Genomic DNA, 26,051 nt, shown 5'->3' with positions numbered 1-26,051 from the left:
GAGAGCAGTAGACTTGTTGGAACTCGTACATAGTGATGTATGCGGACCAATGAGCACGACGGCTAGAGGAGGATTCCAATACTTCATAACTTTCACTGATGATTTTAGTAGATATGGCTATGTCTACTTGATGAGGCACAAGTCTGAAACCTTTGAAAAGTTCAAGGAATTTCAGAATGAAGTTGAAAATCAGCGTGGCAAGAAAATTAAGGCCTTACGATCTGATCGTGGAGGCGAGTATTTGAGCCACGAGTTTAGCAATCATCTAAAGAGTTGCGGAATTGTTTCACAACTTACGCCGCCTGGAACACCTCAGAGAAACGGTGTGTCCGAGCGACGTAATCGAACTTTGTTAGACATGGTTCGATCAATGATGAGCCAGTCGGACCTACCGTTGTCATTTTGGGGATACGCTCTAGAAACAGCAGCTTTCACACTTAATAGGGTACCATCTAAATCCGTAGTTAAGACACCATATGAGATGTGGACTGGAAAGGTTCCTAGTTTGTCTTTTCTAAAGATTTGGGGATGTGAAGTGTTTGTCAAGCGACTTCAGTCGGACAATATCACACCCAAGTCGGATAAGTGCATTTTCGTGGGATATCCAAAGGAAACTTTGGGATATTATTTCTACAACCGATCAGAAGGCAAAGTGTTTGTCGCTCGGAACGGGGTTTTCCTAGAGAAAGAGTTTCTCAAAGGAGAAAAGAGTGGAAAGACAGTGCATCTTGAAGAAGTTCAAGATGAGCCAATCGGGCAAGAATCAATGAGTGATGCTAACGTAGCAGAACAAGTTGAGATGCCCATGGCAAGAGAAGCACCGCAACAACCACGAAGGTCGGCAAGGCTCCGCGAAATGCGGGAAATATTATTGTTGGACAATGATGAGCCTGCGACATATGCAGAAGCAATGATGGACCCAGACTCCGAAAAATGGCAGAGTGCCATGCAATCCGAAATAGAGTCCATGGGAGACAATCAAGTTTGGAACTTGGTTGACCCGCCTGATGGTGTTAAAGCCATAGAGTGCAAGTGGATCTATAAGAAGAAAAAGGACATGGATGGAAATGTTCACATCTATAAAGCACGACTTGTCGCAAAAGGTTTTCGACAAGTTCAAGGAGTTGACTACGACGAGACCTTCTCGCCCGTAGTGATGCTTAAGTCCATTCGGATTATTCTAGCTATAGCTGCATATTTCGATTATGAGATATGGCAGATGTAATGCGGCGATTTCATCTCATTCGAGACTTCGTTAACCGGGGTGAGATCAAGATATGCAAAATACACACGGATCTGAACATTTCTGGAAAGGTATGCAAGCTTCAGAGATCCATTTATGGATTGAAGCAAGCATCTAGGAGTTGGAACATTCGTTTTGATGAAGTGGTCAAAGGGTTTGACTTCACCAAGAACGAAGAAGAGTCTTGTGTTTACAAGAAGGTTAGTGGGAGCTCTGTAGTATTTCTAATTTGTATATTGTGTTCATTGAATATCCATTAAAGGCTATTTGAATTGATTTGCAATTATGTGAATTGTATGTGAAACTCTTTACTTGTATGGTTATTCTAAAGTTGTCCCTAGTCGGAGTTCATGTGAGGACACACATGAATATTAGACTAGCACATGTATTAGTTGATGACTATGTTTCACAAGTCATGGACATGGAGATGTTGAACTAATAATGTGGACACATGTGGAGACATGTGTTAGGACTGACCCAACACGAGAAGTAGTTCTCTCTTTAAACAACATATACGCTTTGTCCTTAGACCTGAGATTGTCGTATGTATTCTAGATGTGGATTGACCTACTTAGGGGCTATCAAACGCTACGCCGTAACAGGGTAGTTATAAAGGTAGCTTTCGGGTTTGTCAAGAAGCATGCTATGAGACATGGTCAATCAAGAAGGGATTTGCCCCTCTCTGATTGAGAGTGATATCTCTGGGCCCCTCGAGTGATCGGATCTGAAAATGCATGGCCATGCTACGTACGGTTAAGAGTTAACCTACAAAGGGATTCCGAATCACAGGATCGAGAAAGAGCGGTCGGCTTGAAGCTAGACCAAATATCGTGAGGCAAAGGGAATAGCATGTATATTATGTTGTGATGGTTCGTCTGATATGATCTTCGTGTGCGTATAGGAGTTGGCACGTCTTGCTAGAGGCCGCTACCGACTATTGGGCCGAGTAGGAGTACTCGGGCCATGTCTATACGTATCCGAACCCAAAGGGTCGCACACTTAAGGGGCTGGAAGCCCAATTCGGATTTGATCCGAGTTGGATTAGGTTTAGGAGTACTAATGGGCCTCGGATCCAGAGGCCCATCAGGAACCCCTATAAATAGAGGGGTGGGGGCGCCCTAGGGTTTCACACCTTTTGGCTGAACACACTTGCCGCGCCTCCCACGCCCTCGCCTGTTGCAACTCGCGGATCTAGCAATCCGGCTTGCGACGCTTCCTCCCTGCACGTGTGGATACCTTGGAGGTGTTGCGCCTGCAGCACTTGGACGAGCCATCGACGAGCCGCCGACGAGCCACGACGAGCCGACGACGAGCCGCGGCACCGGAGGCGATCTTGCTGTGCACGTGGACGAGCTGCTGAGGAGCTGCTGGACGTGATCGACTACGTACGACTACGTTGATCGACTACGTACGACTACGTGATCGTCTTCACTGCACCGACGCATATCTACATCTTCCGCACCAGTAGTGCGTCGAGTGGTAATCCCGTGATCCCTATACGGCAGTTCTTCCTGGTTATACGCGGTAGAAATTTTGATTTGCGCTAGCGTAGCCTACCTCGTATCCCTACAGAAACATCGCAAAATCATGTTGCAACGTCACAAAATGGTGGCCTCGCTCTTCTGCTTCACCATCCTCCTCCTTCCCCCTCCTACTCCTCTCCGTCTTCGCCGCCTCGGCGCTCTCGCGGCGCTCAGGCGGGCACTCGACCCAGCCAGCTGGGTCCTCGGCTCCTAGAACCCCTCCGGCGACCCCTGCAGCGGCTCCTTCATCGGCGTCACCTGCGACCCCGCTGGCCACGTCACGGCCGTCTCGTTGTAGGGTCGCGGGCTCTCCGGCAGCCTCCCACCTGCGGTCGTCGGGCTCCGGCGGCTCCTTCGTTGGCGTCACCTGCGACCCCACCGGTCGCGTCACGGCCGTCTCACTGTAGGGTCACGGGCTCTCCAGCAGCCTCCCACCTGCGGTCGTCAGGCTCCGACGGCTCCAGGGGCTGTACCTGCACTACAATGGCATCAAGGGTCCATACCGCGGGAGATTGAGAAGGAAGGCTGCAACGGCGGTGAGGAGCGCAGAGGATAACGAGCAGAAGGAGCAGAGGATAAGGATGTGCCCGTCGGTGGAAACGAAATGCGTGGACGAGAATGTTTCATCAAACAGGTGGGCCTACGCGGAGCGTCCGGACGCCTGTAGCCTAGCATTTCCGAAACAATAATTTTATAGATGAGAAGGTATTTTGTGAGTTCCAAGATTGTCTTACTTATAAACTTATTCTTGTATAAATAAACGAGCAACTACACATTACGAATTTAGTTGGACGTTTAACTCATGTACTCATGGATGATTGGGCATCAAAAGAGATTTGACATACTCTCTCCATTCTTGAATTATTGAATTATTGACTATGGTTAGCCTAATTTATATGAGTAACAATGGAGCTAATATATGTGCACCACTATATCATTTATGATAATATCCTCTTCAGCTGGTATCTAAAATAGTAGCACTTAAATTACGTATTTAATATGCCTATTCAATCATATGGGCGGATGTATATTAAAACAATTGCATTAGCTGATGAACCGTTTCGCTCAATCTTTTACATTATGATTGGACTACACACAAGTCTTTCCACTATGATGAACATCGTGAACTCTAAAAACAAATGTACCTCACTTGGTTCTGTACTCTATTTTTCTTTGAGATGCAATACTCTAGGTTTTACCTCCCTTACTTTTTAGTTTTTAGTTCAGTCATTTGTATATTCTTGTGTATGCTGATACTTACATCTATGTGGTATGATTCACAACTACCATACACTCTTCTAATAACTACCACTAACTAGTTTTGTGTTGCTATGAAACACAAAAGATGATATGATAGTGTGATTTGATCATGATCTCGTTCAGTACGCATCTAGGCTTTCACTAGCACTCACCTTTCGCTTGTCCATCTCTGTTATGATGTTATTTGGAATAGTGTAGATAGTGTGATTTGATCATGATCTCGTTCATTACTTATATAGGCTTTTAGTAGCACTCACCTTTCGCTTGTCCATCTCTATTATGATGTTCTTTGGAATAGTGTAACACCCTAATTTTCAAACTTTTACAAATTAATAAAATTTTTTAGGATTTGCTAGAATTTAATTGCTTTTGCTTAAGGATTTAAGGATTTTCTAAAGTTTTATTTAATTTTCTAGGCATTCAAATGTTTTTCTGAAATTTAATTAATGAATCATACGACTTCATTGTTGCATTCATGCTGGTGCATTGATTTTGATTGTTTAAATTCAAATTTGTATTTGAATTTATTTATTTGAATTCCTTTGAAACAATAGATTTTCTTTCTCTTTTCTTCTTGTTCTTTTGGCCCATCCTTCTTTTCGGTTCAGCCCGCAGCAGCACCTAGCAAGACAGGCCGCCCCAGCTCGGCCTAGCTTCCACGCCTCCTCCGCACCGGCCCGCACCCAGCACCTCACCCGATGATAGGTAGGGCCCACCTGCCATCCGCCACCTCCAGCCACCTGTGCCTGACGCGAACTCGGTGCGAACTCGAGTATGAGCTCAAGTCCCGGTCACGCCCCGTGTTCGCCACCTCCGCCCTTAGGCCCGCATGCCTAGGCCACCTCCCTAGGCCTATAAAACCCGCCGCCACCTCTGTAAGCCCCACCAAACCCTAGCTTCGCGCCCTCAAGCTCTGCAGCGCTGCAACCCTAGCTGCCGCCCAAGCTCGAACCCATAGCCGCCTTCCCATCGATGAGAGCACCGCCCAAAGCACCGTGAGGAGGTGAGGAAGCCGCCCGTGAAGATCTCGTGCGCTCCCGTGCCCTTTACCACGTCCTTGGGCTCATCGGAGTCACTGCTCCGCCGTCGAGCCGCCTCTCCGAGTTTCACGTCGCCGTCGCCGCTCTGAGGACCTAGATCGATTCACCATGCACCCATCGTCATCCCGAGCTGGGTCCTGAGCCAGTTCGAGGGATTTGAAGAGCAAGACTTTGAAGACTTAAAGTAGCAAGAGTAAGTTTAGGAAGGCAAGTCGTGCCCTTGATCACAATTTGATCCTATGCAACCTTTATTTTAATGTTCAATACACATATGCTATGCACTTTAAACATATAAACATGATGGGTCCTATTTAAGGTGTGCCTAGTTTTATCCCTACACCTTGATCAACCTAGGTTTACTTTAATGTTGGGTAGTTCTTGCTTAGTTGCTCTAACTGGGTATGGTGGTATTAATGAAAAAAACCAATGCTTAAACTTATTTTATTTATGCTATACCTTCCATTAATACAAGATCACCATGCTTAATTGGAACATAGAGAACTACCCAGAAAAATAGTACAACCATAAGAACTACATGGCTCTGGTCTTGGCTAAGTAATTAGAGACTCTAGTTTGGGATAATCTTACCAAAAGGGCAAAAGGGGGACTGAGTCGTTGTATAGCCCGATCCTTTTGGGAAGTGAGCTTTGCTAAGACAGTATGCCCATTAGAGAGGTTTATGCACACCAGACACTAAAACCTTAGCGGGTTACCACTTATTAGGAAATCTTTGTAAAGGTCTCGTAGCATCCCTATGCAATCACACCTCGGAAGTGTGGTATTGTGCCTGGCCCGCACAACATAGTTGGGTCTAAAGTTCTTTGAACTTTTACGCGACTTGTGGGTAAAAATGTACAACCTATGCAAAGTGTAAAACTGTTATAATTGCCATGCTAATGGTTAAGAGCGGCCTGGACCCTCACAAGATTAATTTATCAGAAGTTGAATTAAATTGATGTTATTTATTGCTGTTATCTTTATTTATTTTCATACTTAACGTAGGTGGTATACTTAATAATTGCTAATAAAACTTGACCAACCAATTAAAATGCTGAAATGCCATTAAACCATAGCCTATCCTTGAATAGCCTTACACTACACATTCCTCACGCTTACTGAGTACCAACCATAAGTGTACTCACCCTTGTTAAAATCGCTGCTCAGACCAAGTCAACTTTGAGAAGATTCTTCAACTTTGAGGCAGAGCCAGAAGAGGTAGAGGAAGTTCATGAAGAGACAGCATCAGCAACTGCTCCAGCACCTGATCTAGAAGACGCCCAAGGAGGAGAGAAGAATGCACCAGATGCTGCACCAGAGAAATGGACTCTAGAGTCGAGGGATGATCTTGGGGAAGGTGTTCCCATGGTCGACAACTTGACCCTGCACCCTGTGGGAATGACTCGAAGCTAGTGTACAATTGTGATCGTTACACCCACCCCCGGTATGGTTCACATTGGGCGGTGACGGTGTTCCTCTACGAGGATGATCACAGCGCATGGAAGGAAATGTCCATCCACTGTGATGTTGCTGAGAGGGATACTAAGGAAGCTGGGATCGCTGAAGCTGCTATGAGGGCACTCTATGTCCTCTTTCACAAGCATCGTCACCATTTGAAGCACACCAGTTGCAGGTACACTCCATACGGGGCAAGCGGGGAAGCCAAGATATACATAGCCCCGGTCACTGGAAACAACGCCTCTCTGAACAATCTCCATGAGCTGTTAGCTGCAAACAACACTGCCTTGGATGAACTTATTTTAGCAAAATATAAAAGTTTTCAGATTGAACTAATTTTAATGTTATTTTTTACTCCCTCCGTTCTAAATTGTGGATCGTTTTGATTTTTCTAGATTCATAGGTGTTTGTATGCATTTAGACATATCCTATATTTAGAGGTATAGTAATAGAAAAGCTAAAACGATCTTGGAACGGAGGGAGTAGCTGTTTATTTTCATAAATATAGAAAAATCCTCACCGTCCCGCTTTCGTTTTCTAATGCCTACTCTGCCCAGTACCAATCTGGATTTTTGGGTGACTCAGCAAGCCGTGGAATCCACCTCACGCTGCCCCCCAACCCAAAACCCTATTGCGCCGAGCACAAAAACCCCCAACCGCTGGTCCCGCCGCCGCACGGGCCCCCCGGGCACGGACACGCGCCCAGAAAGATAGCCCAGGGGACGCACCCGCCGCGGCAGAAGAGCCCAAATCCCGGCCGCAGAAGCACGCGCTTGCCCTGCCCCTGTCCCCATTCCCTTCGCTCCCGCCGACACCGAGCAATTCCGACGCGGTGCTCTGCCGACATGGCGCCGCCGCCCCGCGCCACCACGGTCCTCGCCTGGTGCGCCCGCTCTCCCGACGCGCGCAAGCGCGCGCTCTCTCTCTCGCCTCTCGGGGGACTCCGTTTCTCGCGATGCGGCCACCGTTGATTTCTCTCTTTCCTCGGTTTGTGCTTGCAGGGGTTCCGGGGAGGACGGGCAGATGGGCATGGGTGGGAACGAGGAGAAGGACTGGGCCCACTGTGTGGAGGCGCTGGAGCCCTACAACGTCACCGCCGTCGTCGCCGGCAGCCGCAACTCCCTCGCCATCTGCGACGACGGCCGCGTGCGTCCCCTTCCCCGACCGCTGCCTACCGTTCGCGTGTTGTTCGTTTGTCGGCGAGCCTCCCGTTCTGAGTTCTGACCCGTTTGCTTGGGGTTCCTTGCCGTGCGCAGCTCTTCACGTGGGGATGGAACCAGCGCGGCACGCTCGGGCACCCGCCGGAGACCAAGACGGAGAGCTCCCCGGGGCCAGTCGACGCCCTCGCCGGCGTCAGGATCGTCCAGGTGCGCCTCGGCTCCTCTTTACCCGCGAGATTCATACCTCCGTGTTGCTGATGAAACAAGCTCTCTCCCTATGGGTTTCGTTGGTTCCAGGCGGCGATTGGCGGGTGGCATTGCCTCGCGGTGGACGACAAGGGCCGCGCGTACGCCTGGGGTAAGTGAACCCACTTCCTGGCGCTGCCCGTGACCGATTTCTGGTTGGTTTGATGCAATGTGCGTCGATGGTGCAGGGGGGAACGAGTACGGGCAGTGTGGCGAGGAGCCTGAGAGGAAGGAGGACGGGACGAGGGCGCTCAGGAGGGACATCCCGACCCCACAGCGGTGCGCGCCCAAGCTCAAAGTCCGGCAAGTGAGTGGACTTTGATTCCTGCGCTGTGCTAACATCAGTGAGAATATTTTGAAACTTTAGCAATTTTGGTTCGTGCTCTGGTTGTAGGGAATCCTACAAATTGTGGATGGTATTGTCAGTTGTCACTTTGGCATATGCTTTGTTGCCAAAGAAGTAGTCTGGTTGCGAACCACATATGGGATAATTTATATGATGATGGAACTGGAACTTTTATAATGTTTCTTGTCCATATGAATTATTCCTGTCTCCGAATGATGCTGCAACTTTGTCTCCTGCACTCATGATTTCCATTAGTTATCTTTTGGGTTGCTTATTCATTTGCTAATTCTAGGTAGCTGCTGGAGGCACACACTCTGTGGTTTTGACTCAAGAAGGTCATGTCTGGACTTGGGGGCAGCCATGGCCTCCTGGTGATATGTACGGTGCCATACACCAAATCTTCAATTTGTTTTGTTATTTTCTCCTTGAATTTGTTGCTGACCATATGTCTTTTTCAGCAAGCAAATATCTACACCAGTACGTGTGCAAGGCCTTCAGAAAGTGAGGGTGATTGCTGTAGGCGCATTCCATAATTTGGCACTAACAGAGGATGGAATTTTGTGGGCATGGGGTAATAATGAGTATGGTCAGCTGGGAATTGGAGATACCCAACCAAGATCACAACCTATCCGTGTTGAGGGGCTATCTGATCTCTTACTGGTTAGTCATGCTGATTTCTTTTTTCTTTGAATTTCTGTTTCATTCTAAATTAGTCTGATATCAGTGTAGATGTAGAGTTTCTCAAGCCATTACCAAACAAGCAAGTTAAGGCTGCCTTGGTGTCTAACTGAAATGATTTTTTTTCCAATCTTAGTTCTTTTACCCCAGCTAAAATTGACCTGCAAGGAGTAAAGCTTCATTCAGCTAACAAGTTTGCTCTTTCCAGGACTTCAAGTTATAATCGTCGCACATTAGCAATAATATGTTTGGTGTTGCTGATAAATTGATAGTTTAACTGCACATTGGTTTCCTGAATTTTCACTTGTTACATGTACCCCTATGTCTATTTGCAGGTTGACATTGCTGCTGGAGGTTGGCATTCAACTGCACTGACTAACGAGGGAGAGGTATTACTTGCCATCTTTTATATATACTGCTTTATTCTACCAAGCCACCAGATGAGAAAGATTTAATTGGCAACGGACTATTCTTGCATCCTATGAAATTGCATTCGTGAAGGCTGTTGTAATGTTACATTGGACTGCAAATTCAGGCTTGCTGTTTATTCAGGGCATGCTTGAAAGATGTCCAAATTAGATCTATGAAAATAATTATTTATTATACATATTATATGGTGAAAGTAATCTAGAGTAGGGTGTCAACTGTCAACCAATAACCATGCTGAGCTCATCCGAACCAAATGCAGACCATTGTTCAAAAAATGCTACTGACTCAAGTTTAGCTTGAGTTACACTGGTCCAGCTCACGTGTACCTTGTTCTGGAGTTTCTGCAAAGCCAATATTGATGCCATAGAAATATGTTTAACCCGGTTGGACACTGGCATTGATCACAAGAAAATGATGATAAAAAAATATAAGGTGCTGCAGGCTAAGTTTGTACTACATATTAAGGAAGATAGGACAGAGAATAATTGGGGGAGCATGGCAAGGGTGCATGTTGAGAAATGAATTTAACTAGGCCACTTTTGATGGTTTTGTTTTAAATGGACAACAGCGAGGGCTTGTGGCTTCATTTAGAAACAAACATTGTACATTTGACACATGTGTGCTGTGTTGGGAAAAGCAGATATGCACTTAGGTCTCTCTGCTATGTTTGTAAATTTAAAGGAATGAGCAAATTGATCTGATCGTAACCTTGATTTATTACACTCATCATTTTTCATCTTGACAACAAGTATTTCCTATAACTGCATCATCTATTTATCTCCCATTTTCATATATGACGAGCAAAATCATGTTTTAGTCCACTGTTAAGCATAATCACTCATTTGTTTTTGCGTACGTGTTAACGTGTAGGTGTATGCTTGGGGGAGAGGAGAACATGGGAGGCTTGGATTTGGAGATGATAAGAGTAGTCACATGGTGCCCCTAAAGGTTGAGCTTCTAGCTGGAGAGGATATTGTTCAGGTAATACACCTTGACTGTTCCTGGGATGTTAACTTAGTCTGCTGCCCTCTTCAATTTTCTTCTCCAAGTTGAGAATCAGGGCTCATTCCATGTTTGCAGGTATCATGTGGAGGAACCCATTCAGTTGCACTAACTCGAGATGGCCGAATGTTTTCTGTAAGTACCTTTTTGTCACTAGCTGGTTATCGTGTGCTTTGCAAGTATCTTTTGGACGTCAGAGCTAGCATATATAAATGGATATCTTTCGATCATTTGAGCATTTTACTGCCTTTTTTTTGGTAGAATACCACCAAAGGTTAATTACAAGTTCTGCAACAAATTTACATAAACTTCTCTGCAACAGTTTTTGTTCTGAAAAACATACCCATGGACACTGAAGATGAACAGACTTGAATCTTGCTTTATTAAATACAAAATATTTGAAGACTTTAAAGATCACTAAGGTTGTTGATGTGCTTTTTAAACAATAAGACACATGCTATATAGAAGTTTTAACATAACCACTGTTCAGTTAGCATTATTGATTTTCCAAGCTTTCTTGCTCATGTTATCTGTGACACCCTTCTGCGCTGACAGTATGGGAGGGGTGATCATGGCCGTCTGGGCTACGGCAGGAAAGTAACGACAGGCCACCCCCTGGAGGTTCCCATCGACCTGCCGCCTCCGAAGACCAGCACCAGCTCGGACGGGCAGTGGCAGGCGAAGTACGTGGCCTGCGGCGGGCGGCACACCCTGGCCATCGCTGAGTGGAACGTGGCAAACGACTGATCTGCGGGCCACTCCTGAACTTGACAAGTATATTATTACTACAGTGATCGAAGAATAAGCATAAAGCTATGCAACATTAGGGATCGTAAGATTTACTGTACGCTGTCAAGAAAAAAAGAGGATTTACTGTATGAGCTGAGTCTGGTAACGAAGAACAACATTCGGGAAGGGAACTTTGTGCAGAGATAAATGAGAGGTTTTCATTTCGGCAATATATTCGATGAACTAATCTGTGTTCCTGTGTTTTCTATTTTCTGCTCCCAAATTTGCCATTCGGTGGTCATTTTATGATCACCAATGAGGTCATTTTTTTTTGTCTGAAAGTCACTGTACTGAGTGGCTCTCCTTTTGATGTTCTTCAGAAGCGTTCATATGCATCGAAATGAGATGGGCAACTTTTGTTCCGACGCTGTCTTGCTCGAATTTCAAAATATTAGGTTGTAGCTGTGCAAAGTTCCATTTCACCCGAGGGCCCCGTATGGACAGCTCTCCTATTTGATGCTAATTAGAAGTATTTAAATATTTGGATGCTATTTGGATGCTAATTAGAAGTATTTAAACATTTAGATGCTAATTAGAAGTATTTAAACATAGGTTAATTACAAAACTAATTGTACAGATGGAATCTAATTCGCGAGGTGAAACTATTAAGCCTAATTAGTCTATGATTTGATAATGTGGTGCTACAGTAATCATTTGCTAATGATGGATTAATTAAGGTTAATAGATTCGTCTCGCGAATTAACATAGAGGTTCTGCAATTAGTTTTATAATTAGCTCATGTTTAGTCCTCCTAATTAACATACGAACATCCGATGTGACATTGCTAAAGATTAGCACCTAATATCCAAACGCCCCCGAAATACCTCAACCTCCAAAATCTATCATATATCCATCGAAAAAATTACCACCAGTTTCCTGCTTCCTACCTCTGCTGCACGGATACATAAGTATCTTGGGAGTATTCGGAACAAAAATGAATATAGGAATTTTCGGATGCTTGGGCCGATACGACAGGCCAATATATCCTTCTGCTGGATACGGCCCAGCCCAGGTAACGGATTGGTACTTGAGGCGTAGCTACTGGCGCGCGTCGTTCCCTGCCCAGCTGCCCTAGCCGCCGCCGCCGCGTCCCCTCTCCTTGACATCGACGGCTTGACCACCGTCCAGTACACACCGCGACGCATCCCCGCCCCGTCGCCGGCCGACCACGCCGCCGCCATCTCTCGTCCCGCAGGTCTGGTTCCTCGAACTCATTGCCGTCTTGCAGCACGCGGATGTGGCTGGCTTCTTTGGTAATGGCTGGGCTTGCCTAGTTGTTCGTGTTCCTTTCAATGACCCTCGTTCCATTGCTCCCTGCAGATTTCCCCTAAACCTCACCTGACCCAGAACCCCCGTCGGCGGCCGCGATGATAAAGAGGCGCTTCTTCAGGCAGGACCACGGCGACAGTGGCGGCTCCTCCTCGTCTTCCTCCTCATCGGGTTCGGACTCGGACCGAGACGTGGCGGAAGAGGCAGCAAGCGATGACGAAGTAGAGGAGCAGCAAAAGGAAGAAGAGGAAGCGGTCGAGGAGGAATCGGGAGAAGAAGAGGAAGAAGAGCTGAAGCAACAAATTCAAGAAGAAAGTGAGTGCTACTCCACATTATCACAGCGTGGGATGAGATCTTTCGCGTATATTCTTTGTGTTTACTCCGGGTAATTTTGTCTTGCGTCAGTGCAAGTGGATTAGTTCATCGATTTTAATTTGTCTACTTAAATCTGCAATATATCATCTGAAGGAGAGGATGCATCACATTTTTCATGTAGACGAATGTGGCAATTAATTTCTCCATTGTCTCTTTGTTATCAGATGTAGTGGCTACTTTTGGCCTTGTATGCACTAAATCTGGACACGTGACATTTACAACCTAACAATGGCGAAATGTCAGTATATTGACAAAGAATATTGCCTTATCACTATACAGCTTGCATATGATGCTAGCTCTAACTACAATTTTTCAGTAAGAGAAAATGTAGAGTCGATGGAGAAACTGAATAAGGGAGCAGCATGTCATCATTTGTTAAGCAAAACTGCCGCGTTCATCGGTTATGTTAGCATCTGTTTCATTCTATGTTTTCTATGTTCATTTGTTATCTTTTCAGTATATGTATAAACAATTGAAACCTATCCTCAAATGCAGGAATAACTGAAGTAGACTTGTGACATGTGAAAAGTGTTGATCAAATTTCTTCTTCTTCTACTCATGTTTATCAGGTTCAGGGTACCAAAGTGAGGAAAGCTCTGGGAATGATGTTGATGGTCCATCTGTAGGTATTCTTTCTTGTTGTGATACATCGCTTTATTAATTTTGGACTTTTAACTTATTTACCCCTCAATTTAGAGGAGCTTTGATGGTGGGCAATTATGGTTTAGACTAAGTTTGTTTTATTAGTAGCAAAGCTGCTGTTTGATGCCTTTTCGTAGTTAGTAGAACACTCAGAATTATTATTTCTGACTTCTGAGATTTATCAAGATACTTCTGAAGTCTTGTCAAACTGAGAATTACGGTTTGTAGGTTAATTTACTCTATTTGAGAGCTAAATGAATGTAAACGTATAACCAACGTCTGTACCCTTTTGTGTGATTGTGTCATATGGTCATGCATCATGACTAGATATGAAAAATAGTTTAGATAATTTCGCAAAACATCTATTTGTGACATTTCAAGGAAGCACAACTTCTAGTGGCTATTTCACAAAACTACAACTTTCATTAACATGTACAACTTTCAGAGAAAACAGTTGTAGGGCCCAACCGGCATCCAAATAGACATGGACTATTACCTATTTTGATGACAGGTGTGTCCCTTAACTTGTTTTTGTGAAAGTTGCAGTTCCTTGTTTAAGTGGGGCAAAGTTGTTGTAGTTTTGTGATGGTCACCAGAATTGTAGTTTCATGTTACATTGCCCAAATACTTGTAGTTTCCTGAAATTAACTCAAAAAAATGAAATCCAAGCAGTACTTATCTTTGTTTCTGATTTATGTAATGGTTCGTCGAGTAGTACGGAAGGGAGCTGATTCTGCCCATTGCTATTGAAGTTACTCTATGTTGAACATTTTTAACGAATAGGTTTGGTTTCAGATGATGATCACAGCAGCCCAAGAGGTGAAGAATGCGATGAAATAAGTTTGCCTGTCAAGAAATCTTCTGGTGCTAATGCTGGCTCTGCCAAAAGTGCCGCTAACACAGATGATGCTGTTGAGGAAGATTTTGCTAACTGCATTCTGAAGTGCAAATCTGTGTATAAGTGCAAGCTCTGTCCAAGGATCATGTGCCTGAATGAGGAGATGGTGAGGGTACATCTCAAATCAAAGGTAATTAATTTTGAGGAATTCTAATGTTTCCTTTGCGCAAAACAAGGAGCAGGGTCCTAAAAAATTGATAACAATTTTCTATTCTGAAGATTGAAAGCAACCTTGTATGACAGTAGGAGTCTCTTTTCCTGCTCCTGTCCGTTTTCTCCCTCATGCTTTCCATTTGGTTTGCCTTTGTAGAGGCATGCTCGGTCCAAGAAACTACTAGGAGAAGGGAGGCTTAAGCTGATGCTCAACAGTGATGGTGAGCTGGAGGAAGAGGAAGAGACACATGCTGAACGACATGCTCGGACTATCGCTCTCGCTAAGGTAATTGCACTATGTAATAAAATTCTTTTTCCTCCTGACTCCTGACTGATGTATTTAATTTTAATTGTTACAGTATAGAATTTTGGCATTAATTTGTTCATGCTTGTTAACTATTTCAGCAAGTACAGAAACCAAAGAAGGATTCAGGTAGGCAGCGGCAAAATCGGAGAAAGAAGGTAACTGAATCACTTCCTTTTTTCATTTGCATATTTTGCGAAGCACATATCGAAGGCTTTTAGGAGTCATTTTGAAAATCCTATTGAGCTCAAATTTTGTGCTATATCATGCTTTCATCATCTTCGATGATCTCAAGCAGCAGACCACTGTGGAGGTCATATCTCGATGTTGAATACAGTTAACTGAAACTGCATTACTGTGGTACTGCACATGTTGTTTTTTGAAGCACATGTGGAAGGCTTTTAGGCATCGATTGGAATGTCCTATTGAGCTCAAAGGTTGTGCAACATCGTGTTTTCTTCATCTTGAATGATCTCAAGCAGCCCACTACCTGACTACCATGGAGGGCACGTTTGGATGTTGAATACACGCTTAAAACTACTGAAAGTAGTACTGCATTTTGATTATTGGTGAAGCACATGTCAAAGGCTTTTTAGGTGTCATTTGGCGAAGCCTATTGAGCTCAAAGCTTGTGCAATATCATCTTATTATCATTTCCTTGTTGAGTGATCTCGAGCTGTATGCCACATATTAGGATGTTGAATACATGTAATGAGTTTTCCTTGAATGTGAACTTGTAATGTATTGCATCTCATCTGCGAAGCAACTGGACGCCCCGCCACTGTTGTCTGATATATTTTGCTGTTATTTCTTACAGAGGTCTCGGAATCATCAGGAGAAGAAACAAGAGGCACAAGGCTCAAATAAAAAGCAGCGCAAAGCTAAAGGATGAAGTGGTTTCCGCAGAAAATGTGCTCAGATCTTTTTGCTGGTTGCAGCTTCAGCTGCTATATGCTCTGAAACTGCTAGTAGTGAGATCATTATGATATGCAAAGTAACTTCTGCTTGGTTGTACCTTCTGTTTCAACGAAAGTTGGTTATAGTTTGCTGAAACTGAAAGATTGAATTGAAATGACGGAAGAGATAACTCTGCTGTTAGCGCTATAACACTTTTGAATCCTTACTGTGATTTATCTTAAGTAGTACAGTACATTGCAATGGCTATTTCAAAGAAGTTTGAATAGAAACCGATGCTTTAAATAGCTAGCTATTGCTGTTTTTGAACCTCTTAACGCTAAGCATTAGTCAATGGCCTTGCTACGTTAGATATTGATCATATGAGCGCTATAGCTTGCCGTGGCTTATAGCTATAACATACTTGGTCATGACCTGGACCATGGTTTTAGAGAGCTTCAGAATTTGTTTCTGATAATGTCCGAGGCATATCTCTGTTTACTCGTGATCGTGAACAACCAGACGGTATTGACGAGATAAAATTTTGAGCACAAATTGAACACGGAGTTACCATGCTTCCACTACTGAGACAGTGAGTCCAGAAGAGGCCTGACAGTGGATTACTTGCATCCATCCATCACCACCCGAAAAATGGAGTTGAGTTTTGCTGTTCATATAAACAGCCAAAGCACCGGGCATGACCTCTGGCGTTGTTTCTATGCAGCCAAAGCTTCATTTGTCGCTCCATTGTGGTGTTTTATGTAGTGATGACAGTTTTGATCAATGAAAATTATACTTACTGAGATGGAATTTTTGACTAATGAAATGTGGCTGTCACTTAAAGTGCTTCGCAGCGGGCTTGGAATTCAAGGCCCTGATCAAGAGTTAGGCCATATTTAGTTGCCCAATTTTGAAGTGCCAAAATTACTGTGCCAGCACTGTAGCACACTGTAGCGTTTCGTTTGTATTTGTGAATTATTGTCCAAACATTGACTAATTAGGCTCAAAAGATTCGTCTCGCAAAGTACAACAAAATTGTGCAATTAGTTTTTAATTTCGTCTACATTTAGTACTCCATGCATGTACTGCAAGTTTGATGTGATGGGAAATCTTCTTTTTGCATAGTGCCAAAGTTGGAATTTGGGGGAAACTAAACAAGGCCTTATTTTTAACCTCGGCGCCATAAAAGTAACATGACAATTATGATTTTGTCAGGGTACATTTTAATTTTTTCAGAACAAATTCTGACGGCCAGTCTGGGTCTGATGCAACAGAACCCGAATCCAACCTCGGTTCTCCTGCGTATTTGCGGGAGCCGACGCTTCCTCCAATCTCTCCTCGCGCGCTATCCTGCGCGCCGCCGCGTCGATCTGGCCGGCGCGGAGGCCGTCGTGACCCCTGCCACTGCCGTTACGAGGAGCCTCGTCGTGACCGCTGTCGTTGCTGTAGGGCCCCGTCTCAGCCGCGCTTGTCACCGTCGGTCCCCCTTCGTGCCCTCGGGCGAAGCCTCACGCATGGCCGCCGCCGCGGGAGCCCTTACCGCCCGCCGGTGCTTCCAATTCCTGCTGCTCCACCGAGCCCTCGGTGCGCCGCCTACCAGCGCTTCCCCTCATGCCGCACTGCTGTGCTCCAGGCTGCCGCGAGCCCACGACGCTCGGACGGACCACGTGGGGCGCACCAGGCATCCTACATGAAATGGAAGATGAAGTTAGTACGGTGACGCACGCCAAAATTTACATGTAGAGATAATAAACGGACACTTACAGAATCCAAGCGCTGATCAGAGAGACGTCCAGGGCATCATGATGGTACACTTCGTATATATCCTTGAAGTCTAGCCACAGCACTTTCTCCCCTTCACCGTGAAAATCTATCGGTTTTACCTTCATGCCGATCATCTCCCTCGAGTTGGCGGATACCGTCATGTACCATTGATGGAATTCGTACATCTTTGTTGATAGCTTCCGTAGCATTGAAGGCTTTACTAGAGGTTTGCCTAGCTCATAAGGCCATCTCGGCTCAGGGGGCGGTGCAGTTGGCGTCTCGACTTGCCCTATGCATTCATCAAGTCCCAGACCTGTTTCTTCCATGAACTTCAATATATTTGCTTGTTGATCCAAGGGCATTGCTTTTACCCGTTGAGCACCTTTTTTTGATAAATGCCTGAGGTCGGGGACTGGACCGCTGGAGGATGATTTTCCTTTTCTTTTATCCTTTTCATCAGCCTTTACTAGAGCCCGTTCATAGTTTGACAAGAGTGGTATCCTTTTCTTGGCTCCTTCCTCCATCCTGATAAAAAAGTTTAAATCTCGCCGACTTACTGGCGGTGGCTCCATCTCCCTTGCCTTTTTTAATTCGGCTTGTTTCTTGAACCACTCACTGGCCTCTCGTTGGATTTCTGCCCACTGTTCCGCATGAGACATTGCCTCAAAGCGTTCCTTGCGAGCCACTTCAGGGTCGACCTTTGTTTTCTTCTTTCTCTGCTGTCTTTGCTTGGGAGGCGGTGCTCGTGACTTCTTGAGTGGTGCTGCAGGTTCCTTCGAGGGGGCCGCTCGGCGACGGTGATCGGGGAGGGGTGTTGTTATTGTCGTCGTCGCTCCCAGCACCAGGATGTGGTGGAGATGGAGACCTTGATATAGATGGAAGAGACGGTCCTGGAGCAGGAGATGCCGGTCTCGAGGTATGAGGAGAAGGTCGCTGCTCGGGATCTACGGGGAGCGGTCTTGAGGTCTGAGGAGATGGCTCCGTGCGGGGAATAATGATGTAGCGTTTCTTTCATAGAATGATCCCATGAAGCGCATCTGCCAATGTCTTTTCCCCGTCGCCTCCCGGGAAGTCGAGCTCTAGACCTTCATACTGGGCATCTACTATTTGCTCGACGCAGACGCTGGCGTAGCCTGTTGGAATGTCCATGCCATGACTGCTCTGCCCTGCCAGGGTTGGTAACGCACTTCCGTACGCTACCTGTACATATAGCAGAAGTAAACAAGTTGAACTCCGATCTCGAGGCCTGGATCAATTGACAAGATTGCATAAATATTATGTATAAGTATACCTTAATAGTGAGGTTGTCGACCGGTGCATGCAGCTCACATGAGGTCTGTTGCATGATGGCATCCACGGGGAACCGTTGCTCCTCCACGGGTAACCTGGGCGTCTGCGCATCGGGGACCCCTGTAGAAGCACAACTGCTCCCGAGGCGTTGAGAAGGGCTGGCGGTGTGAGGATTCGGCATTGCTCCAGATTGCGCCAACTCCGCAACTGCGTCGGCCACCCGCCGATTGATTCAATCCATCATTCTTTGTTCTAGCATCTGCCGCCAGCTCTCCTCCATCTGTTCCTTTCTTCGCTTCCGGCTTCTGTAAGAGGCAATGTCGCCTCGGAAAGCGAACTTCCACGGAACCACCCCGAACCCCCGGCAACGTCCTGGGTGCTCTGGATTACCGAGGGCCAATGTGAGCTCATCATTTTCTCGGTCCACCCTCAACCTCCCAGCCTTGGAATCTTCAATGTTCTTCATGAGATGTTCGGCCTTCTCACGTATTGTGTCATTGAAAATCAGCGTCCCATCCTCTTGGCTTAGAGAGCCTCCATGAGCGTAGTACCAGTTCTTTGATCGTTCGGGCCATTCAATAGTTGCAGGTATGATTCCCCGTTCGATCAGATCTTGTTCCATCTTTCTCCACTTGGGAATTGCTGAGCCATACCCACCTCGCCCCAAATGATGGTGGTAGCCCTTCTGACTAGCATTTGCAACGTTGGTCGTGATCTTTTTCACACCTTCTTCACTCCTCTTGTATTCAACAAATGCATCCCAGTGGTCCCTCAACTTTGGCCACGCGTTGAAGTCTGGAGTTTTGCCCTTCTTGATGTAGTGGGTGTCCAGCATCTTCTTGAATGTCTGGAATTGAGTAGCCATCTTCTTAAGCGTCCACGCTTTGACATCCTTCTCGCTATATCCTTCGGGGAATGTGAAATGTCTCTTCACGTCTTCCCATAGCATATTCTTTTCTGTCTCTGGAAGGGCGTACGGATTATCGCTTCTGCCCTTCCATTCTCTGATGCTGATAGGCACGTTGTCCCGGACGATTGCCCCGATTTGACTAACGTACTTCTTTGCTACTTTCTCGGGAGCAACCGGCCTGCCCTCTTCTGTAACTTCGGTGATGACAAGCCTCCCTTCCATCACCTTTGTACGACCTCGGGTCTTCTGCCCTTGTGTCGATCCGGAGGGCTAACAGTTCAAGATTCGTTAATTAGTACGTAGTAGTAGCGGTGACGTGAAACAATACAAGAATGGTTGTATATACCTCGCCGGAACCTTCCGCCACGGCAAGTTGTTGCTGCGGCTGTTGCTCTTCATTCCCATCGGCAGACATGTTGAGGAACATGTCCGCCTGGGTGCCCTCTTCATCCGTGTATGATAGTGGAACGTTGTCGCCACTACCATCACCAGCGATTATCTGCTCCATGATATACCTTGCGGTCTCATCGTCTGCCATTTCAACTATTGCTGGAAACATACATGGAATCATACATGACAGTCATAGAAATCGTCTTAATACAAATTTGTACAAAGTCCTACAAAGTCCGGAATCATACATGTATATAATGAAATCATAAAATAACATGAATCGTACAAAGTCCGGAATATTTATACAAATTTCTATGAATTTTGACGAATTTCTACAAATTTCTACGAATTTTGACAAATTTCTACAAAATTCTATGAATTTCTACAAATTTCTATGAATTTCTATGAATTTCTACAAATTTCTATGAATTTCTATGAATTTATACAAATTTCTATGAATTTTGACAAATTTCTACAAATTTTTATGAACTTCTACAAATTTCTATGAATTTTGACGAATTTTACAAATTTGTATGAATTTCTACAAATTTCTACGAATTTCTATGAATTTCTACAAATTTCTACGATTTTCTATGAATTTCTACAAATTTTTACGAATTTCTATGAATTTCTACAAATTTCTACGAATTTCTACAAATTTTGACGAATTTCTACGAATTTTGACGAATTTCTACGGCGGCGATAAGGCCGGCGGAGGCGGGACGGCGGCGGTCAGGGCGGCGGTACGGCGGAGGCGGTTCACCGGAACCACGGGCGGTGCCTACTACGTTGTGATGGGCGGCAGGACGGCGGCGATCACGGCGGCTACTCGGCGGCGATCACGACGGCTACAAGGCGGCGATCACGGTAGCTACTCGGCGGGACGGCGGCGATCACGACGGCTACTCGGCGATCTCTGTATCAACTCTAACTTAACAAGCTAACTAGAAATCTAACTTAACAAACTAACTAGAAATCTAACTTAACAAAATTAGAAATCTAAAAATCTAACTTAACAAAATTACAATTCTATCTAAAAAAACAAAATTAAAAGAAAACCCTCTCCCGGCGCACCGGCCGGCGCGGCAGACCTCTCGCGCGCGGGGCGGTGGCCGGGGCGGCGGGACGGCGGCGGCCGGGGCGGCGGGACGGCGGCGGCCGGGGCGGCGTGACGGCGGGACGGCGGCGGCCGGGCGGCGTGCGGGACAGCGGCGGCCGGGGCGGCGACGAGGACGAAGACGACGACGGCGGCTACAAGGGACGGCGACGAGGGGCGACGAGGGGCGACGAGGATGGAGCCGGCGACGAGGGGCGACGAGGATGCAGCCGGCGACGAGGTGGCCGGGGGCTGGGCCCGTCGACGGACGAGGAGGGGATCGAGGAGGGCCGGCCGGGGGACGACGACGGCGCAATGCGGGACGTCGACGGCGCAATGGGGGACGACGACGGCGGCGGCCGGCGAGGGAGGCGGACGGGCGGCGACGGCGGAGAGCGCGGGACTTGCGAAATTTTCGCTAAGTGTGGAACTGGCGGGGGGTAGAAGGGAGTACAGTGCCTTTTAACCCCCCCCTTTTATCCCGGTTCGTAATGGGACCCGGGATAAAAGAGGGTGGGTTGGAGCGCACCCTTTTATCCCGGGTCCCGTCACCAACCGGGATAAAAGGCCCCCCCCTTTTATCCCGGTTGGTGACGGGACCCGGGACAAAAGGGTACGTTCGGGCGGGAGACGAAACGTACCCTTTTATCCCGGTTGCCTTTTGTCCCGGTTGCTGTTAGCACCCGGGACAAAAGGTCTTTTTTCCTATTTTTCTTCTCCCGCCTATTTTTTGGAAATAGATTTTAATTTACCTTTTCACTGCATTCCAGGATGAAAAACAAAACCTTCTCAGATTTTGTACATGCAAAAATATATTTAATTAACGAGTAAATTGACAATAAGTATGAAGTAATCATTATTTCTATACCAACTCATGTAGCCTGTAAAATATTTATTTTACTGCATTGCTGTGATCAATAAATTATTCAATTAAATTATTTGAATGCGCAGAAAAATCCATGTTAGTATGTGGTTAACAACGTTCATGTACATCTAAAAAATCTTCACCTAACAAATTTAATAACACATGAAATCATACATGGGGTAAATTACAAATTGTATCAATTAATACACAAAGGTCATGTACATTTAACGCATTATAATACAACGTTGTAAAATTTCTTCTTCACGAAAGTTCCTTGATCATGATCGCGGCGTAAGTACGGAACCTCTTCTTTGGATAGCAGGATGCTTGGATCAACTTCAACGGCGAATGGAGGCATGCCATCAAACTGATCATAATCATCTGATTGGTCTGTTTTATCCTCGACTCCCACAATTTTTCTTTTACCTGGAAGAACTATGTGGCACTTTGGCTCCCATGTCTCTTCTGGATTCCTCTTGGGTTTGCTGCACATGTCCTTCACATAGAACACCTGATGCACATCATTGGCAAGTACGAATGGGTCATCACTGTATCCAATCTTGCTCAGATCTACTATTGTCATTCCGTACTGATCTTTGGTGACGGCAGTTAGCTTCACCCAATTGCAAAGAAATAGAGGGATGTACAGCGGTCCGTATTCGAGTTCCCATATCTCCTGTATGAAACCATAATACGACTCCTTGCTATTATTTCTGTCCATGGCATCTATGCGGACACCACTATTCTGGTTCGTGCTTTTCTGGTCCTGGGCTCTCGTGTAAAATGTGTAACCATTTATCTCATAGCCTTGGAATTTGACGATTGTGGTAGCAGGTCCCCTGGCTAACCAGGCAAGCTGTGGGTGAATCTCAGAGTTACCCATAAGTTGTTGGCGCAACCAGGAGGGAAAAGTTTCCATGTGATGACGGGTAAGCCAAGCATCGGATTTGGTCGGGTTTTTGGAAGGATGACTGTTGTAGAACAGTGTAGTGTGCCTTGTCGAACAAATTAGTATCATTGCTCAAACTTGATTTCCTTCCAAGGGTGCCCATTCCTCGGAGCCTCCCCTCGTGGCGTGAAGTTGGAACCTCAATCGAGTCAATTGAATCAATAAAATCAACACAAAACTCGATCACCTCCTCTGTTCCATATCCCCTGGCGATGCTTCCTTCTGGACGGGCACGATTACGAACATAGTTTTTTAGGACTGCCATGAACCTCTCGAAAGGCCACATATTGTGCAGGTATACAGGTCCGAGAATATCAATCTCTTTTACTAGGTGAACCAGTAAGTGCGTCATAATATTGAAGAAGGATGGTGGAAATAACAACTCAAAACTGACAAGACATTGCACCACATCGTTCTGTAGCTTTGATAGCTTGGATGGATCGATTGCCTTCTGCGAAATCGCATTGAGAAACGCGCATAGCTTTACGAGCGGCAACTGGACATTTTCTGGTAGAACACCCCTCAGTGCAACCGGAAGCAACTGGATCATCAACATGTGTCAGTCATGAGCCTTTAGATTTGTAAACTTCTTTTGTTTCATATTTATTATTCCCTTTATATTCGAGGAGTACCCAGACGGGACCTTCATACTATTCAAGCATTCAAACATGCTATCCTTCTCCTCCTTGCTGAGAGTGTAACTGGCAGGACGTAAGTAGTGTTGTCCATTATCTCTCTTTTCCGGATGTAGGTCATCTTGTTGCCCCATGACTTTCAGGTCCTGTCGTGCTTCCAATGTATCTTTTGAGGTTCCATAAACACCCATGAAGCCTAGCACGTTCACGCAAAGATTCTTCGTCAGGTGCATCACGTCTATTGCGTTGCGAACCTCTAGGATTTCCCAATAAGGTAGCTTCCAAAATATTGACTTTTTCTTCCACATGGGTGCATGTCCGTTATCGTCGTTCGGAACAGGTTGGCTACCAACTCCCTTTCCGAAGACTAAATATACATCCTTCATCATCTCGAACACACGCTTTCCATTACGGTGTGCAGGTTTTTTTATGATGGTCTGGCGTCCCTTTGAAATGCATCCCGCTCTTTCTCAGCTGGTGGTGAGCAGGGAGAAATCGACGATGACCCATATAGACGACCTTCTTACAGTGCTTCAAGTACATGCTGTCTGTGTCGTCTAAACAGTGGGTGCATGCCCGATATCCCTTATTTGTCTGTCCTGAAAGGTTACTCAATGCAGGCCAATCGTTGATGGTTACGAACAACAGTGCTCGTAGATTAAAGATCTCTTGTCTATCCTCATCTCACACACGTACACCTTCTTCCTTCCAGAGTTGTAAAAGGTCATCAACCAACGGCCTTAGGTACACGTCAATGTCGTTGCCGGGTTGTTTTGGGCCTTGGATAAGCGCCGGCATCATAATGAACTTCCGCTTCATGCACAGCCAAGGAGGAAAGTTGAAAATACAAAGGGTCACAGGCCAAGTACTATGACCACTACTCAACTCACCGAATGGATTGAATCCATCAGTGCTTAAACCAAACCTTATGTTCCTTGCTTCACTTTCAAAGTCTGGGAATGCTCTATCAATTGATCTCCACTGTGCCCCATCTGCGGGGTGTCTCAGCATCTCATCTTCCTTACGGTCTTCTTTGTGCCATCGCATCAACTTAGCATTCGCCTTGTTCCTGAACAAGCGCTTCAAGCGTGGTATTATAAGGAAATACCACATCACCTTCGCAGGAACTCTCTTCTTGGGAGACTGTCCCTCGACATCACCAGGATCATCTCGCCTGATCTTATACCGCAGGGCTTCGCAGACGGGACAAGCATCCAATTTCTCGTATTCATCACCACGATAGAGGATACAGTCATTAGGGCATGCGTGTATCTTCTGAACATCCAATCCGAGAGGGCAAATAATCTGTTTAGCTTCATATGTTGTGGACGGTAATTCATTATTCTCGGGGAGAATCTTCTTGACAATGTTCAACATCCCCTGAAATGCCTTATCGGACACACCATTTTTTGCCTTCCATTGCACAAATTCTAGTGTCGTACCTAGTTTTTTATGGCCCTGCTGGCAACCTGGGTACAACAATTTTTGGTGATCATCTATCATGCGCTGCAACTTTGCTGCTTCCTTCTCAGTTTCGCAATCTCTGTATGCATCTCGTATCACCTGACCAAGGTCATCAGTAGAGTCATTTTCTGCAAACTCATCTTCATCAGCCTCGTCCATTGTAGTACCTGCAAAAGCTTGGCCTGCAACCCAGTCCGGAATGGTGTCATCTTCCTCCTCCTCCTCGCCATCTTCCATTACAACCCCTAGTTCACCGTGCTTGGTCCAAACCAAATAGTTAGGCATGAAACCGTATTTAAACAAGTGGCTGTGAATAGTCCCCCAGGAATCCTTTGAATACTCCTTCCTGTTATTGCATTGGAAGCATGGACAACATACGAACCCATTCTCTGGCTTGTTCGCTTTTGCCACTTCGAGAAAATAATGCAAGCCATCAATAAACACCTTGCTCCGCCTGTCTGCATTATACATCCATTGCCGGTCCATCTGCATCGTATTACGCATGAAAATGGATTACACTTGATAATGGATTACGCGTGAAAATCGATTAAAGATCCAAACAACATGGTACAATACAACAACATGAAGATCCAAATACACATATTTAAATTATTATCTTAACACTGCATAAGTTGTTCAACTTGAAGACCGTGATCATCTCGCGAGGATGTCCTCAACTGGGCAGCACCGCACTTCGTCATTAAAGAGGTTAGATGCTACGGAAAAGGGGACACGGTCACGATGTCCGTATCCACTCTTTCTCGTAGAATCGAACCTCCTTCTTGACATACGTTGCTGCTCGGCGGAGAACATCCTCGGCGAGATGAACACGGTATGCAAGTTCAACAAGTAGCAGAAGTCATCTATGTACAAAAATTCTTTCCTTACCACTACAGAAGTTGTTGAACTTGAATACCGTGTTCATTTCGCGAGGATGTCCTCAGCTAGGCGGCACCGCACTTCATCATGAAAGAGGTTAGAT

General features: G+C 45.7%; 2 protein-coding genes and 1 pseudogene across 3 annotated transcripts; 2 read left to right on the top strand and 1 right to left on the bottom strand.

Moving 5' to 3' along the window:
* The first annotated feature begins 7,244 nt into the window (after window positions 1-7,244).
* On the top strand, window positions 7,245-11,379 carry LOC101761799 (ultraviolet-B receptor UVR8). The gene is made up of 11 exons (XM_004973439.4): window positions 7,245-7,404; window positions 7,523-7,667; window positions 7,778-7,888; window positions 7,979-8,039; window positions 8,116-8,234; window positions 8,566-8,651; window positions 8,732-8,933; window positions 9,287-9,340; window positions 10,251-10,361; window positions 10,461-10,517; window positions 10,938-11,379. Exons 1-11 carry the CDS (start codon window positions 7,367-7,369, stop codon window positions 11,127-11,129), a joined length of 1,176 nt encoding a protein of 391 aa, XP_004973496.1. The 5' UTR covers window positions 7,245-7,366; the 3' UTR covers window positions 11,130-11,379.
* An 833-nt stretch (window positions 11,380-12,212) lies between these two features.
* LOC101761405 (ribosome quality control complex subunit 2) lies at window positions 12,213-15,986 on the top strand. 2 transcript variants are annotated; one of them, XM_022827358.1, is made up of 8 exons: window positions 12,213-12,366; window positions 12,492-12,755; window positions 13,385-13,441; window positions 13,903-13,968; window positions 14,253-14,485; window positions 14,666-14,794; window positions 14,914-14,970; window positions 15,630-15,986. In XM_022827358.1, exons 2-8 carry the CDS (start codon window positions 12,539-12,541, stop codon window positions 15,702-15,704), a joined length of 834 nt encoding a protein of 277 aa, XP_022683093.1. In that variant the 5' UTR covers window positions 12,213-12,366; window positions 12,492-12,538; the 3' UTR covers window positions 15,705-15,986. The 2 variants fall into 2 exon arrangements, with proteins under 2 accessions (XP_022683093.1, XP_004973495.1); XM_004973438.3 differs by lacking the exon at window positions 13,903-13,968.
* A 6,291-nt stretch (window positions 15,987-22,277) lies between these two features.
* On the bottom strand, window positions 22,278-25,540 carry LOC111257607 (annotated as a pseudogene).
* Between the last annotated feature and the right edge of the window lie 511 nt (window positions 25,541-26,051).

The sequence above is a fragment of the Setaria italica genome, chromosome VI (genome assembly GCF_000263155.2).
Source record: "Setaria italica strain Yugu1 chromosome VI, Setaria_italica_v2.0, whole genome shotgun sequence".
In the NCBI taxonomy this organism is placed as follows: Eukaryota; Viridiplantae; Streptophyta; class Magnoliopsida; order Poales; family Poaceae; genus Setaria; species Setaria italica.
This window is presented reverse-complemented; position numbering and strand designations above follow the sequence as displayed.